Source organism: Miscanthus floridulus, chromosome 5, assembly GCF_019320115.1.
Source record: "Miscanthus floridulus cultivar M001 chromosome 5, ASM1932011v1, whole genome shotgun sequence".
Classification (NCBI taxonomy): Eukaryota; Viridiplantae; Streptophyta; class Magnoliopsida; order Poales; family Poaceae; genus Miscanthus; species Miscanthus floridulus.
Genome location: NC_089584.1, coordinates 8984810 through 9002104, shown reverse-complemented (window position 1 = coordinate 9002104; position 17295 = coordinate 8984810). Strand labels below are relative to the sequence as shown.

At 45.2% G+C, this 17295-nt stretch overlaps 1 protein-coding gene across 1 annotated transcript; it reads left to right on the top strand.

Annotated features, from left to right (window-relative positions):
* Positions 1-3035: 3035 nt before the first annotated feature.
* Positions 3036-5014, top strand: LOC136451464 (protein ANTAGONIST OF LIKE HETEROCHROMATIN PROTEIN 1-like). Its single transcript, XM_066452168.1, has one exon. It carries the CDS (start codon positions 3181-3183, stop codon positions 4561-4563), a length of 1383 nt encoding a protein of 460 aa, XP_066308265.1. The 5' UTR covers positions 3036-3180; the 3' UTR covers positions 4564-5014.
* The last annotated feature ends 12281 nt before the right edge of the window (positions 5015-17295 follow it).

Sequence of the window (17295 nt, the reverse complement as noted above, 5' to 3'; positions counted from 1 at the left end):
AAATTAAGTTCACACGCCGTCACCGTTGGATAAAAACGTGAGCGCCAAAAGGATTAGGGCCTGTCACTGCGTTTTGGAAACAACCTGTGCCATTCGCTAATATGTCTGTTCTCGCGTTCACGTGACATCGAACATCCAAATCCAAACATAGAAAAAAAATGATATGTTGTAGGGGTTTGGGTTTCATTTTCCTTAAGAATAAGGGAATGTCTGGTCATAAAATAAACAACAGGCTCTCATTTCCGTATCAGTCTAGTTTTATATGCAATACATATGTCAGAGTATTTTCAAGAGACCTTCTATATAGTTTTTATCACAAAATTTAGAAAAAAAAACATGCTTCAGAAGACTCTATAAACTAATGTTATTTTTTTCCGCTCTTCAAAACCACCATTCTCGCTCTCCACTTTTGGAGAGGCTATATGGCTCTTTAAATGCAATATATGATAAACTATTAATGTATAGAGAACAAAAAATGGAGAGTTTGTTGAAGACAAAATAGATACATAAATAGAATGCTCGTTGAATAGCTCTCCAAATAGAGATTTGGAAGTTGGAAGCTTTGGCAAATCATAAAGTGTCGTTGTTAACTGAGATACTGCCCTTTTCTTTGTTGAGGATTGGAGGTATAGTTTGTCTTTAGCTATGTATTACATGGTTTGGCTTTCTTTAAGTGGCTATGTTTTTTTTCTAAAAAAATGAATACATTGGGCTATAATGGTCTTAATTTAGAATGAGATCTAGGTTTATTTAAGGTGCTGGCTAGAAGGAAAAAATAGAATCAATTCACATAGTGTTTTCAAAATGATATAGCTTGTTAAATTCTATAAGTTAAAGATATGGCATGCTTAAACTTTTTATTACCAGGAGGACACCCCACGCTTTGTAGTGGGACCTTGGTAAGAATAATTCTTGCATGTTCTCTAGGCATACGTGACTATTACTGTGTTAGATCTAATTGGGATCGGGCAAATTAATGGAAGAATACAAGAAAAAAACATAAAATCGGATATCAGGCAGAGTGACCTCGTGTGCGGAGGTGCGGAGCGTGGAGGGGAGGAGTTGAACTACCTCGCATGTTTCATGCATTCCTACACCCATTGGAAATGGAACGGATTTAAGGGGTGTGGGTAAGGATGAAAATAGGCGGGAACTCCTTTAACCGTTTCCATGTACGCATTTGGCCAGTGGGACCAGGATAGCCAACAACATGAATGAAAACAGATATGTGGTTATACAAAAACAAACAAATATACTAAAATCAACTAGGATCATAATCAGGTATAGTGTGAATATGCAGCATGCTAAAGTGCCTCATGAGCATTTTTAAGGACCTCTCAGGAGTGAGGAGGACTTTCTATTTTTCTAAAAAACGAGGAGTATTTACCGTGAAACCCTAATTGTTTCTTTGAGAAATGTTGCTAGAATAATAATTGCTCAAACTTATCCTGAGTTTTATAGATACGGGTCTATCCAGCATAAAAACGAGATGGGAAACACCTCTTTTCACTTCCTGTCCTATTTCCATATTTTTCGTGAATACGAAAACTTGTGAGATCAATGTAGAAAATAAATGGGATTTATCCCATCGTTTTGAACCTTACATGGGGGAGAGCTTGAGCACTCAAGTTTGCACCTAAGTTTGATATATTCACTCTTGGTGGTGTCCTTAAATTATCATATACCTATGTTGGATCTATATATGCATATATGGTATAATCATTTGTGATGGCCTAGAAAACGCAACACCGTGCATGCTGGAGCGACCTATGCGCCAATAATAATTCTTGTTCTTCTTCACGTAATTGTTCTTTAACACGGCAATGTTAGATATTCTTTTCTATAGACTAGACCTTACGTAACATAGTTTGACTTCAGAAAACCTTAGAAATAGTTACATTTTTTTGCACCAATGAGTAAAACATTTTAAGGATACCACCAAGAGTGAATTATTCATGTGTGATTATATTTGCTCCGTATATAATGCTAAGGAACCTTGCATAAGTAGACTAGTACTGCACATGCTATAGAAGGTTTTTCAATATTCGTCGCCTCATAACCTTCAGCCTGTTCGGTTGGCTGGTTCGTATCGTTGCTGGTTCGTGAAGAAGTACTGTTGGCTGGTTTGTGTGAGAGAAAAATACTGTTCCGGCTGGAAATTTACGATCGTTTACGATAAGCCACAGCCAAACGAACAGGCTGCTTATAGTTATACCATACAACCTTTGTTTACCAAGCTTTGAAGCACATGTCAGCGCAAATGCGCTAAATAATACAATAACACGCTGTAGAGCCTATATCACCGTCGGTCAATCCATTTCAATCTAGTTCCGGCTAATACCAGTCAAACCACAGTGTGTTTAGCTTGGGCTAAAACGATCGTATACGATCGTGGATTATTACTGCTGACGAATTTGGTGTAAAAAAAATACTGTTCCGACTGGAAATTATCAATCCTTTACAACCAAACGAAAGCGCCGCCAATCGCCCACAGCGCAGCATTTGAATATAAGCTGAGCCCCCGCCCCGTACGGAACAGCCGCAGAAAGAGCAGAGCGGAGTACTAGAACAGAGCACGGCACTGGTGTGTCAGTGTGTGCAGCGCCGGGTGAGCCAAGCGACGGCGCCACGCAGATCCCTCCCCCACGCCACGGCTGGTCCCACCCGTCTGCCCCCCAAACCGAGTGTACCCGGCCCCACCAGCCCAGCGCCGCCCGATGGGAGTAGCCCCACCCGCTGCTACTGACCGCGAAACCGACCAGTCGAATCGGCGTGGCGGATAGAGACGGGCGCGTGTGCTAGAAGCCTAGAAGCCTCGCCCAATCGCGCGCGCGCACGGACACCGCCACACCGGACACGAGATCACTCGGCTTCCGCTACTCGCTTTCTCCGTTCTCCCCAGCCGCGTAGGCCGCGGTTGCGCCCGCCTGCCCGCGCGGTCACCCAGCTTCCCTCCCACCTTCCTCCGGGATACCGCGTGCTCCTCCGCCCCGGTACCTATATATTCCCAACCTCGACATCTCTAGATCACTTCCTCCTCGACATCACAGCGAGCTCGATCATCATTCACCAACCAGATCAGATCATCATCGGATCATCCAGAACCCAGAGCTTCTACTCCTAGAAGAGAACATCGATCGATCGGTCCTTCCCTACAGCCTCCAGACCGGCATCACCTAGATGAGTACCTCGTACACCGAGGCGCAGTTCGGCTCCTTGTTTGACCAGCCCGCCGGAGACGACCTCACGTCCTGGTTCACGCACCTGTGCGGCGAGGAGCAGCCGGCGTTCCAGGCGCCGGTAGCTATGGCGGACCCCAGGAAGAGGAGCGCCGAGTACGGGCTCCTGGAAGGCGAGGCGTCCGGGGTCAAGAGGCAGCGCTCCCCGACCACCAGCTCCCGGGAGAACAGCGCCGGCAGCAATGATGGCGACCACGAGCACACGTCCGCCGGTGGCGCCGCCGGCGCGGGCAGGGGCGGCGGCCGCCGGCTCTGGGTCAAGGAGCGCGACCACGAGTGGTGGGACCGGATGAGCAGCCCGGCGTGCCCCGAGGACGAGTTCCGCCGCGGCTTCCGCATGTCCCGGGCCACCTTCGAGGCCGTCTGCGAGGAGCTGGGCGCCGCCGTCGCCAAGGAGGACACCATGCTGCGCGCCGCCATCCCCGTCCGCCAGCGCGTCGCCGTCTGCATCTGGCGCCTCGCCACCGGGGAGCCGCTCCGCCTCGTGTCCAAGCGCTTCGGCCTCGGCATCTCCACCTGCCACAAGCTGGTCCTCGAGGTCTGCGCCGCCATCAAGGCCGTGCTCATGCCCAAGGCCGTGCAGTGGCCCGAGGCGCCCGACGCCGCCGCGGGGGTGTCCGCCAGCTTCGAGGCCGCGTCGGGGATCCCGGGCGTCGTGGGCGCCATGTACACCACCCACATCCCCATCGTCGCGCCCAAGGTCAACGTCGCCGCCTACTACAACCGCCGGCACACCGAGAGGAATCAGAAGACCTCTTATTCCATCACGGTGCAGGGCGTGGTTGACGCGGGTGGAGCCTTCACGGACGTCTGCATCGGCTGGCCGGGCTCCATGTCCGACGCCGACGTGCTCGACCGCTCCGCTCTCTACGCGCAGCGCGGCGCCGCGGGCCTGCTGCAGGGCCAGTGGGTGGTGGGCGGCGCCGGGTACCCGCTCATGGACTGGCTGCTGGTGCCCTACACGCACCACAACATGACGTGGGCGCAGCACGTGTTCAACGAGCGGGTGGACGGCGTGCGCGCCGTCGCCAGGGACGCCTTCCAGCGCCTCAAGTCCCGCTGGGGCTGCCTCCAGAAGCGCACCGAGGTGAAGCTGCAGGACCTCCCCGTCGTGCTCGGCGCCTGCTGCGTCCTCCACAACATCTGCGAGCGCGCCGGCGACGCCGTCGACCCCGACATCGCGTTCCAGCTCTTCGACGACGACATGGTCGCCGACAACCCCGTGCGCTCCACGGCGGCCGTCGCCGCGCGCGACAACATCGCCCACAACCTCCTCCACCGCAACAGCAGCGCCGCAGGCGGCCCTGGATTCCACTTCAAATGAACTCTGACGGCAGGGATGTGAGGAAAAACAGCTCATTTTCTCGGCGGGGTCATCAGAGAAGAAAGACGGCACAAGGCTCAGGAATCAAATCATTTTTTTTGCCATCTTTCAGTAATTAGGAGTTTATACTTCTTTTAGTCATGGTAAATTTGTCGGACGGGGAACAGAGGGCGATTCTGTCTTCTTTTTCGCTTGTAATAAGTTGGGAACAGAGCAAGGGGAGGTGATAGTGATACATACATACTAGGGTTCAAAGATACAGTAGGTGATTGGTTGATAGGATTTGAGATTGTTCTGCAATTTTTTTAGAATCAAAGATTCAATCATCATTTTTCAGATTTGGTGAGACTGTAGCCTGTATAGTCAATACTGTTGTGCAGGCTATTTTGCCACCAGACTTTGTAATCAATCAGTTAGACAGTTAACACAGAAGTTGATTTCGCCTCTCCAACCTCGGAATCAGATTCCCCCTTGTTCACCATGTGTACACGCGAACACGCGTTATTTTGTTTGGATTTTTCTGGGCCAAGCAGCACAAAGGAGATGTTTATCAGAACAAGGAAAAAGGAAGGCACGAGATCTTTGAATTGACCACAGTCAAAGCAGCCGTGTCGTTCTTTGTTTAATTATATATGGAAATAAACTCTGACGAGGCCAGGCAGCATAAAAGAAACCTGATGACTGCAGGCTGTCTAGACGGTCTCTGACAAGGAACTCATATGAACAACCAAATCTAAAATAGATAGCAAGAGATCCCAAAATCAGCCTCCAACAGAGTACCTATACGGGAGACCTATTTTGGGTTGCCTGAGAGACACAATCCAAATATAGGCATTCCTCTCTCCTGGAAAATCTATTTGCAGAAAGGAATTATTTTTTATGTCTTGTTGTTGGAGAAGATGCCGAATAGGTATTGAACGTTTTGCCTGTAGCGCTACGCAAAGGACGAATGAGTCTTGTATTTTGGGTGTTGTTATTGGAGATAGCCTTAGGTGGCACTAATACGAACACGTATACGGAGTACTATTTGTGGACTTGAGATGATCAGCTGAGCACAGTAGGTTTGGAAGGAGGCTTGGGTCCGTTCGCTTCGCTGAAAAGCCTAGGCTGAAAAGTGATTTGTTGTAAGAGAAAAATACTGTACCATGACTGATAAGCCATGCTAACATGTTCAGTTATGTGAACTACTGCTGCAAGGGCTTGGCCTCTGTTACTGCTTGTTTTACAGGTTTACTGAATGAAACAACATGAACCAGGTTAGTTGCACACTTAAATGCTTCGAATCTCTGATGGTCACAGATTATCACCTCTCTTTGACTCGGTTTTTAAAGATAGGATCTTTTCTTTACTATCTCACCTCAAGGAAATGCTGGCGCAAATTTAGTTCCAAAAACAAATAAAATTCTGCCATCAGAGTCTGAACACAGAGCACAGAAAGTTCAGGTAACTTTAGGAAGGATCGGCACGACGGTCTGGGTCGTCAGGTAACTTTAGTTGACAAGAGCACTAGGAATTAATTAAACCGCGGGACCGTCGTTTTCTGCATATTCAGATAATAATAACGAGCTAACGCAACGCTGTAAAAGTAGATCAGAGAAGCAGTCTCATAGAAGAGTTGACCTATTGTGCTGTGCCAAGAACATAACCTGCAGTACCACCAACTTCCGGTTCTTTTTTTTTTTTGGAAAAAAGCCAACTTGTAAAAATTCTAAAGCAGCACCTCTGTTCACACCATGACATTGACAGGGATAAAAGCTCTTTGTTTACGACACTTACGATGACAAAGCAAAGCAACTTCATTAGTACTAGAATTAAGCACGGGTCTCATGGGATCGAGTTGACTGCATGGGAACGCATGTACGCACCAAAGCTCACGCAGGTTGTTTTTTTTTAGATCGCGGAACATCTACAGACCGGATCAATAGATCATCGAATTGTTGACTAGCACAAGTCCAGCAAAGCAGCCCTTTTCGCTGGGCTTATAAGCCGTACTTTTTTAGTCAACGAACAATATTTTTCTTTCACAATAAATAGCAAATTTACAGAGAATTGGACAAACGAGCAGTAATTTCACTGGAAAGAGCATATTTGGCCCATCTGGCTCGAGCATGCCGCCACCAAGGAGACCACCGTGCCGACATTCTACAGTCTACTGTATCTATCTACTCCAACTACAGTCTACAAAGCAGCCCGGTCAACGGTCAACGAATCAGACACAGATATGAACTGAATCGCCAAGTCGTGATCGTCTTTCAGAAAAGGAAAGGCACATGTTTCAGGGCTTAATTTAAATCTTCGCTTAGGGGAGACTGAAATGATTGGTGCGCACCATCGATCATCATTTTTTTGTTCTTAACATGATCCACACGAGATTGAGCATATTTTCATCGCGTACTAAAATATTTTTTCTTTTGAAAAAAAAAAGTATTTCTCCATGCGCATTTCATGCCTTGAAAACCTCTGTGGCCCTGCTCAGAGCCCAAGCGACCGACAGCTGCTCAGTGTGCCTGGTATCTGTTTTTCTTTTTTTCTATTTATGGAAAGAGTTCCATATGAACTCAAGCAGACCAGATATCGGCACTGGGCAGCTACTAGAGTACCAAGTTGTTTACATCAGAGAAATGCACACCTAGTGTTTTTTTTACAAAGATTGCACACCTAGTTGAGCAAGATGATGAGCTAAACTACAGCAGTTACAGACCCAAGGTGCATCAACCACCGTTGCATTGAAATTCGTGGACATCCACAATTTTATCTTCCGGGAAAAGTGTTCCAAGTGGTGAGCTATCATACTCCATTGTGGCGAGGGCTAAACGAAAGTCAGCTACTCAAGACTATCCATTCCTGGTTCTACCAGTGCCATGCCCGCATCTGCAGAAAAAAAAAAAAAAAAGAGGAGGAGAAGAAGAAGAGTTTGGAGAGATGCTTCGGCTTCCGTCTTCAAAAGTATCGAAAAAAAAGCTTCCGTGTTTAAGGCTGGACGAAAAACTCGAAGCTCGTTAGCTCGCTTGGCTCGACTCGGCTCGGCTCGTTATGATAACGAGCCGAGCCGAGCCAAGATTTTAGCTGGTTAGCTATAACGAGCCAACTCGAGCCAGCTCGCGAGCTGCTCGCGAGCTAAACGAGCCAAGCTTCCAAAAAAAAAGTATCAAAACTTATATTAATTTTTGTATTACTTCATATCTTGCACTTTACAATTGACTGGTAACTGGTCTAGACCCTATAAATTAACTGGTAACTGGTCTAAATGCATTTTTTAATAATATTATTATTCTTAAACTTTAGATAAATGTAAATATTATATTTTGTGTATTTTTTATAGCTGGCTCGCGAGCTTAACGAGCCAGCTCGAGCTTTTAACGAGCCGAACCGAGCCGAGCTAGCTCGTTATCTTAACAAGCCAGAACGAGCCGAGCCAGCTCAGTTATACAGCCTTATCCGTGTTCAAAGGCGATGAAGTTTTATATTGCGGATATTGCAAGCACCTGCAGCAACGGCCTCACCCAAGTGACAGCTGTTCTATTCCCGCGCGGGCCTAGAGACTAAAATAGAAACTAAATAGTAGTCTCTAATGGTATTTGTTTGAATGGACTAGAAGAGACTAAACATCATTAATACACCTGAACAATGATCAAAGAGCCCCTAATCAATGCAGTGTTCCCGCGCTGGCTTGCTCTGCTCGTGCGCTGCCTTCTTCCCGCGCTGGCCTGATCCCGCGCTTGCTCTGCTCGCGCTCTGTTCCCGCGGTTGCGTGCTTCGCTCACCGATGATACCGGCCGCACTGCTGGCCAGGTACAAAAATTCACAAAATTTTATTTATTCAAAACAATGTTCATGCAGTTCTAGAATCTCCATTATTACAAATCATCAAAGCTACTATCCTAGAAGACAAATCATTGGCTATCCAATCCCGAAACCGATTCATACTTTGATCGTCATCTCCATGACGAGTACTAGCTCCATTAGCTTGGCTAGACGATGGTTCTACCAATGGAATGTAGTTTTCATCTTCATCACATCTCTCAAAGTCCCTATCATTTTTATCATTCTCTCTTACGAAATTATGGAGGGCCATGCACGAGAGAATTATTTTGCTTTGCTTTGGCATCGGATAACTCGGTAAGTCTAACAAAATCCTCCACTTCATCTTCAAGACTCCAAATGACCGCTCAATGACATTTCGAAAGTGAAGAATGTGTATAATTATAGAGCTCCTTTTTACCTCTTGGGGCGGGTCCTTGTTGATACTCCCGGAGATGATACTTTGTACCCTTGTAAGGTGCAAGATAACCCGGTCAGTTTGGGTAACCCGAGTCGACAAGATAGAACTTCCCTACATAGTTGCAATTTCTTGTAAGCCAAATGCAAAGTAAGAGCATCTAGGTGAAAGAAGAGATCATAGGACAAATCAATACCTTCAGGTGGATGTGGAAACCTGTCGCCATACTTGTCAATTACATCTTTGAATACCCTCATATCATAAACCGATACAGGCCATCCCTCCACAGCGAATGTGAGTCTCATATCAAAATCACAAAGGGCCAACACATTCTGACTAGTGTACCCATGTCTTCCCATATGAGGTACTATCTGATTTGTTGGCACCACTACCTTCACATGTGTTCCATCTAGTGCTCCAATGCACTTATCAAAGAAAGGACAAAACCTAGGGGACTGCAGCCTCTTATGCACATATCTAAATTCAGGGTCTTTTGGCCTAATTATATCAGCTGCTAGTTTGCACAGAGAAGCCAACACCTTATCAAACTTTCTACTAACTGTGTGCAATGAACGTGTGAACCGGTTGTCAGCTTGCCTAACTGATTGTTGAGATGCACACATCCATATGAACATCCCTAAAGCCTCAGTTGATGTCATCTTACTTGAGGACTTCAATCCATATGAACTCTTAAGCAAATTATGAAGCTTATCATAGCACTATCTCCTCATCCTAAACATTCTATAGCATTGTGTCCTATGGCCTAAGGTTCTTGTGACCCATTGGTAACCAGATTCTGCAGCCACTCTACTGTTCAGTTTTGTTCATGTAAAGTCACAGTGATACATACCGAGAATGGAAGCAGCAACCAACATTTGTCACCTCCTCTCCTGCGCTCTCATATAGTACTCCACCACTTCATCCTCCTCAGAATCACTTCAAGATGAATCATCACTTGATGTTGAAGATGAATCATCACTTGAATCACTGTCCTGTGAATCATCCCCAGAATCATGGACACCTACAGCACCATCTGCGGCATTACCATCATCAACCTGAACACATGAATTAAAACCGAATCAAACAATGCCGAACAACAATCACAAAGCAATCACAAAGCAACAAACACAATGACAAGCCAAATCATTCAACCGACATACATAGGTTCATCACAAATACATAGGTTCATCACTAAATACAAAAATTGGAAGATTGAAATACACAGGTTCAACTACATGCATAGGTTCATCATAAATATAGAAATTGCAAGATTTAAATGCATAGGTTCAACTACATCCTTTGTGCTGGCCATCCTTCTGAACCCATTTCTACAACCACACAAGTCTTCCCTCCAGTGTGTCAATGTCACTAGAAGATCTATCGATAGTATTCTTCCTTAAACAATGTGGTAGCAACGAAGAATTCATCAGTTTTATCATGTGCTTCACACTCCTTGACCATTGCAATGCATCTTCTAACGTATGCAACTTTCTGCTCCTTTTTCTTCAACTTTCTGGTTTCCTTGATGGCTTCCATGCTGCTTCTAAACTGAGCCAGATTTTCATTTGCAACCTTGCTGTCCTCATCAAACTTTTCCATTATACCATTGAACACAGTCTTTAGCAGAGGTGTCCTGGTCTTCTTAGATGGACTCTCACCTGAAGTAGCAGTGCTCTCGCTGCCCCTCTTGCGGACTGGAACTATTGATTGGGCTATTTCCCACCAATCTATATCAATCCCTCCTGCTTCCCCTACTTCCCCTGGCATCTCATATCCTTGTTCCTCTCTTGCAGTTGCCGATGACTACCCTAGGATGCAAGATGTAGAGCCATCTATCACTACCCCTTCGAACATCTGTTCTAGATAGGGGAAACAAGTAGGCCAGCCCCATTAAAAATTGTTGCACTCTGCAGGTAACCCCTGAAATGCACAGATGCAATCGCAATGAAATCACAAATCAAAACTTTGACAGAAGGTTGACAGAAGTTAGATAAAACCGACTTATACCATTGCTTCGTTTGCCCACCAATCCGGCGTTGCGTCAATTGTTCCATCAGCTTTTTCAGCCTAACCCTATGTTCTTCACCTAGTTTGTCCCCAAAACGCCACACAAGCTTCAAATGATTGATTCGGTTCTTCAATTGTTTGGTTTCATGCTTCAGTTTAGTTATCTTTTGATATTGATATTTAATTATTTTGTAGCCTCTAGTTGTCATTGTCCCATTATTCCAATTTTCATTGTTCATTTGATCAATATAGAGTTCACACAAAATTGCAATGTTTTGATCGGTACCAATTGGCCTTGTCAAACTTCTTCTAAAAAAAGAGGACATCACATATCAAGATACTTTTCATCCATGAAACAAAAAATAGAGAACATAAAGTAGAGCTATGAAACATCAAACATAAAGTAAATCATGATTCACTATCAGCACATGCTGCAGCCTTGCTTCATTCAGACAGAACTCAAGTGCAACCATACTGATGACTGAAAGTCAAAAAACAAAGAGCAATGAATTTGTATCTGTTTCCTATGTTAATAAGCAGAGCTTCACCAACACACTGTAGCATAGGACACAAAATAAATTAACTACTACAGATATATTAGTAACTAGATGAAAATAGATGTATGCGTACTGGTTTCATGATGTTAGTTTCTTCTGGCCCATTTGCAAATTTACCACTGCTTTTCTTTTCTTGCAAAATCAAGATGAAAACTGATGTGCACTCATATACTAGTTGCTAAAGCATCATCTGGAGATCACCAAACCACATCTAGCAAAACATCTACAACAAAATAGGGAAACATGTCTGGATCATACCGACACTAGGGGCATTCTCATCGGATCCTTCAGTTGTCGTCCTCTCCGTCCACATCCTCTATGATGTCGGAGTTGCTAGCAGGCAGATGTGGATCCACGGGATACCATCTGCCTCATCCTAACCCCACGACCACCACCACCCATTTCGAATAGTGGCAACCCTTGGGAAATGGATGATGTTGGCTAGTTTACCGGATCTATCTCCGGTAAACAGAGCTTCGTGACGGCTACCTCATGGGCGTGCAGCCTAGCTCCACGGCCAGTTCTCGTACGAGATCCGGTCTAGACCGACCATGGAGGCTAGAACTGACCTTGAATAGATCTGCCACCAGGTCTAAGGGGAGGGAGCCCTATGCCGACACGAACTCCTTGTGACTGCAGGTGCTCCTAGTTGGGGAAGACGTCGAGGTTGGGGAAGTTCGCCTGGGAGTTCAGATCTAGGTTCTCTAGCCACGACCATGGAGTAGAGAGGCTTGGGGAGGCGTAAGGAGAAGACGGAGCTTGGGAGTACAAGCTTAAGTCATCGGTGATGGGGCACTGAGGGTATGGCTCAGATCCGGCGATGGGGAAGGAAGAAGACCCGGTGAAGTAATCCTTGTAGTTGTTGCCATAGCCGTCCATGACAGATGTGGTGTGGGGAGGAAGGGGAGCCGTGGCGGTGGCGTGCTGATCTGATGTGCGGGGGTGGTGACGAGTGAGAGGGCGATGGGAGCAATTTAGGGCGCTGAGGGCTCGGGATGCTGTTGTGGGGAGGAGGGGGAGCGGCGGTGCCATCATGCGCACGATCGGAGGAGCGGCGGCTTATGGGCAAGATGCGCGGCAACGGGGACGAGAGAGAGGGTGAGGAACTGAGTGAGGGAGTTGAACGTTTCATGATGGGTGGAGTGAGGGAGCTGGGAGTGAGCGCGTGGTGGCTAGGGAGCAATTATTGAGGGGTAAGGGGTGTTAATGTGGCCCCCATAAGTTGCAAACGACTCTTCCAATGGGACTTCTGCATTTTGGTCTCTAGTCTCTATTTTAGTTCTTGTTGTTTGGTTAGAAGGGACTAAATATGACTAAAATTTAGTCTCTGGTCTCTTTTCTCGTAAAAACAAACAAGCCCTTATATATACAGAAGAAGAGAAAGACACGAGAAAATCTCTACAACTAAAACATTGCCAGAATAATCGTTCACGGCAGACGAAAGACACCCACCACGATGGTTCACTTGGCAGCAAATGCGCTCGGTCAAACAAATTCACGCCCGATCAAAAAAAATGCCGCACAGTCTGCCTCCAATCCCATGCGCGGTGGAATCAATACCGCTCGCCCGCTCCCCCTGCACTCGGCCAATCAATCCCGCTCGCTCGATTCCCCGACGCATGCATGGCACGCTCCCCCGGACAAACAACCTCCATCCCTCATGAGATCGTGCCTCGATTTAGTTTCCCGCCCATCGCCACGACCAATCCTCGGCAACTCCCCACGACTCCGAGCGTTAGCGCCGGAAGCAAGGGCAAGGCAGCGCACGCGTGGTTCTTCCTCATGACATGGAGCGACGGCGGCGAGGCACGGTAGCTGCTAGCATCCGGAGAACGTGGGCGTCGTCTGCCCCACGAGGCCACCTTCCCGGTAGAGCGGCGTCACAGCTGCAGAGGCGGCGCGACATCCCAACGGCGGAGGCAGCGCGATGTTCAGACGACGGAGGCGGCTCGGCATCCCGATGGCAGAGGCAGCACGACGCCCCGATGGCATAGTCGGTCCGTGCGCTCACCTTCATGTCCAACGAGAAGGTGCCCCCTATTTCTTCGTTTTTTTGACAAAAAGGTCTTCCCTGCTTTTATATTTCAAAAAGCAAACAACAGTTCAAGTTTAGAAAGAGTTCATGCGCATAAGCGCACCACACTGAAGACTGAACACACAGAAAACTCATTAGCTTATTACATAACCCCAGCAAAAGCTAAATCACTCCTGACATTTGTTGAAGACCGAGACTCCGATGGAACCAAATGTGATGATGTAGACGTTGTCATCTCCTCCTTCCACTTGATTTGTGTCGGGCGCCTTGACAATTCTTCCATCCTGACGATTCTGCTCTCCAGCCACACACGAACCTCCTGCTTGAACATTGACAGCCAACCCCTTAGCATCTTTGTGTTCCTGATCAGCACCATCCTTGTACCTAGCCAAAACCCCCCTGAAAGTAAATTTCATTTCTTAACTTCCATAAGGACCACAAAACAGCAGACGAAATCACATTAGTAACCAAATGTTTCTTATTTGCAATCCACAACTTAGCTACAGACTCATAGTCAGACCCGATATCCACACCTATCACTTCAGCAACCAACTTCCAAACATTCACAGCTACACAACATTCAAAAAATAAATGCAGACTGGATTCATATTCACTGCAAAAAAGGCAAGTGGGATCCGAAACATCCCTTCTTTTTTTTGTAAATTTTCCCTCGTAAGAATTCTATTATTCGAGAGCAACCACAGAAAGAACTGTACTTTAGGTGGAATCACAAGCTTCCATACGACATGAGTATAAACTGGAAACACACCTCTACAATTAATCCTAGCATAAAGAGATTGGATTGCATAAGTGCCATGAGATGTATAACTCCACAAAATCTAATCCTCATCATCATTGAGGATGGTTCCCTCTATTACACCACAGAGTTCCCACCACATGCTCATAAGCAGGCCTGGGCGTTCGGGTTACCCGATTTTTTTTGGTCGGGTAATTCGGGTAATTTAAAATTCGGGTAATAAAAATTGCTACCCGATATTATCCTCGAAAAAGCACTACCCGCAAATTCGGGTACTCGATAATTCGGGTTCGGGTTCGGGTATTACCCGATATACCCAAATTTACAGAAAACAACAAACTACACTAAATTTCAGTAGCGATCTATACATAATTTCAGCAGCAATTTGTATAGAATTTCAATAGCAATTTATAGAGAATAATATATTACAGTCACTCATTCAAATAGAGAGAATTATATTCTAATAAAGTGATAAGTTAAATGGTTCAGCTAACAACACATGATGAATACAAAGACAAAATAAATCTTTGGGTAGTTCGGGTAGTTTGGGTACCGGGGGATATTACCCGAATTACCCAAATTAATTTCGGGTAATCAAAATCGCTATTCGAATTTGGGATCGGGTACCTCGGGTTCGGGTAATTCGGGTCCGGGTTCGGGTAATTCGGGTACGGGTAATGGGTATCGGGTATTTTGCCCAGGCTTACTCATAAGAGCCTCGGATACACTTCTTCTAAAAGTGAGCATAAGCTCATGCCCATCCCAAACCTGGCTTATAGCCTTACCATGCTGTTAATTAATGACATACAACGGCCAGAACATAATGGCCAAACTTGTATTTCCTACCCATTGATCTTCCCAAAACCTTATCTTCTTCCCATTCCCTACTACCCATCTGACGCCCATATGGGCAGCTTGAGCTGCCCAGAGGACCCCTTTCCAAAAAGGGCATGAACCAAGATCTAGGCAGCAAAAAATGTTAGGATCATTGGTATTATACTTAAAGTCCACAATTTTAACCCAAATAGCGTTCTTATGCGGATGGTATCTAAAGATCCAAGAAGCTGACAAAGCTAAGTTTAGGCTCCTCAAATCCGGGATACCTAGTCCTCCTTCCTTCTTTTGAGCTACTAACTGCCAGCTAGCTAAGTGATATTTATGTGTGTCATCAGTGTTGTTCCACAGGAAATGCCCCATCTGAGAGTTAATCATTTTGATAGCCCATTTAGGGAATTTTATAATGGACAACAAATAAATTGGAATACTAGCCAGGCAAGCTTTAAGCAAAACAAGCCTCCCAGCATAAGACAGAAGCCTACCCCTCCAACCTGCTATCCTTTTGATAATTTTGTCCACCACAGATTGCAGGTCTTTCCTTGTCAGCTTAGTATAATGAAGGAGAACCCCCAGGTACTTAATAGGAAAATCACCTTTTTTGCAACAGAATAGTCTAGCAAACTCATTAGCCTGACCCTCTTCTAAACCCACCGTCAACAAATCACTCTTATCATAATTAATTTTCATGCCTGACATTTGCTCAAAGCAAACTAGAATCCATTTCAAATTGCAAGCTTTTTCCAGATTATTTTCTAAGAAAAGCAGTGTATCATCAGCATATTGCAAGCTGATGATACCACCCTCTACCACTTGTGGTAATAACCCACTAATAAGGCCATGCCTAGCTGCTTTCATAAGCATTCTAGAGAAAACGTCAGCAACTAAATTGAATAACAGAGGGGATAAAGGGTCTCCCTGCCTTAGACCATTCCCAGACTTGAAAAAGATACTATTCTCATCATTGATACAAATACAAATAGAACCTCCTCTAACAACCCGTCGAAGCCAGCCTCTCCATCTTCCACCAAAACCCCTAGTCTCAAGCGTCTCCTCAAGGAAAGACCAGCTAACCCTATCATATACCTTTTCATAATCCAGTTTCAACACCACACCTTCCTGTTTTCGTTTATGGACCGCATGAATAATTTCATGGGCAGCCACAACACTCTCCAGAATAAACCTTCCTTTAATGAAGGCTGTTTGGTTAGACGCCACTAGCCTATCAGCTACTCTCATCATTCTATTATTCAACAATTTGGAGAAAATTTTGAAACTACAGTTTATTAGGCTAATCGGCCTGAATTTCTTCAGCACCTTAGCCTCAGGTTCTTTAGGGATCAACGTTATCATGGCGTAATTCAACCTGTCAAGATTCAGATCCCCTTGTTCAAACACTCCTATAAGATTCATACTGTTTCTTCGTTTTTCTTTCTTTAACTGCTCCGGTTTTGCAGCAGATGCCAATCATCCAGTGTGCAACTCTTAATATGCCCACAAATCGTAAATCAAACAGTGAAGCACCAGTTCATGTTATACACTAAAGATTATTCTTTAGCAGATGCCAATTGAGCACCAGTCCATGTTCTACACTTCAGAACATTCTTCCACACATGTCCTGCTAAAAATCGTAAATGAAAACAGCATTCTTTCCAAACATGTTGTTTAGAAGCCAACAATAATCAAGGCGAGGCAAACCATAGAAGAAAGTATGGTAAGAAGAGGGAAAAATGTTTTTGGCTAGAAGCGACAATTGTTGTGTACTCAGTATATATATGCATAAAAGAAAAGCTACTAGCAACTATCCTGTATTTCGGAGATATGGCCAACTCAGTGAACTGTAAGTGTGCAATATGGCTTTTTTATCCACAACCAGCTCACTTTTGATAATGTTAATTCGTTCTGTCCATTCCTGTATTTGAAAAATGTGTCAAACTCAATGCAAACTTCTATGTGATCTTAAAAGCTTACTGGAAACAAAAATACCTTGCTAGCTGTATTCCCAAACAAATCTAAGCAGTCCACTACATTGAGCTCATTTTTCTTTTGCCTATAATCATATTTGTTTGTTACCGGTAACACCAAGAGAGGCAGTATAATAGACTAAAAAAAATCATTGATGATGCCTCCATCAACGGTGCTAAGCCCCAATGCCAACAGAACTCTGAAACCCCAAGCATCAGAAGTTCAGAACAATGAGTGGATTTTCTTTGCATGTGTTGATCAAGAACAACGTTCCTTTGTTACTGGTAACACTGATAGGTGGTATAACAGGCTATAAAATCTTTAGCATTGTCCTGCATCCAAAGTGGCAAGCATGAAC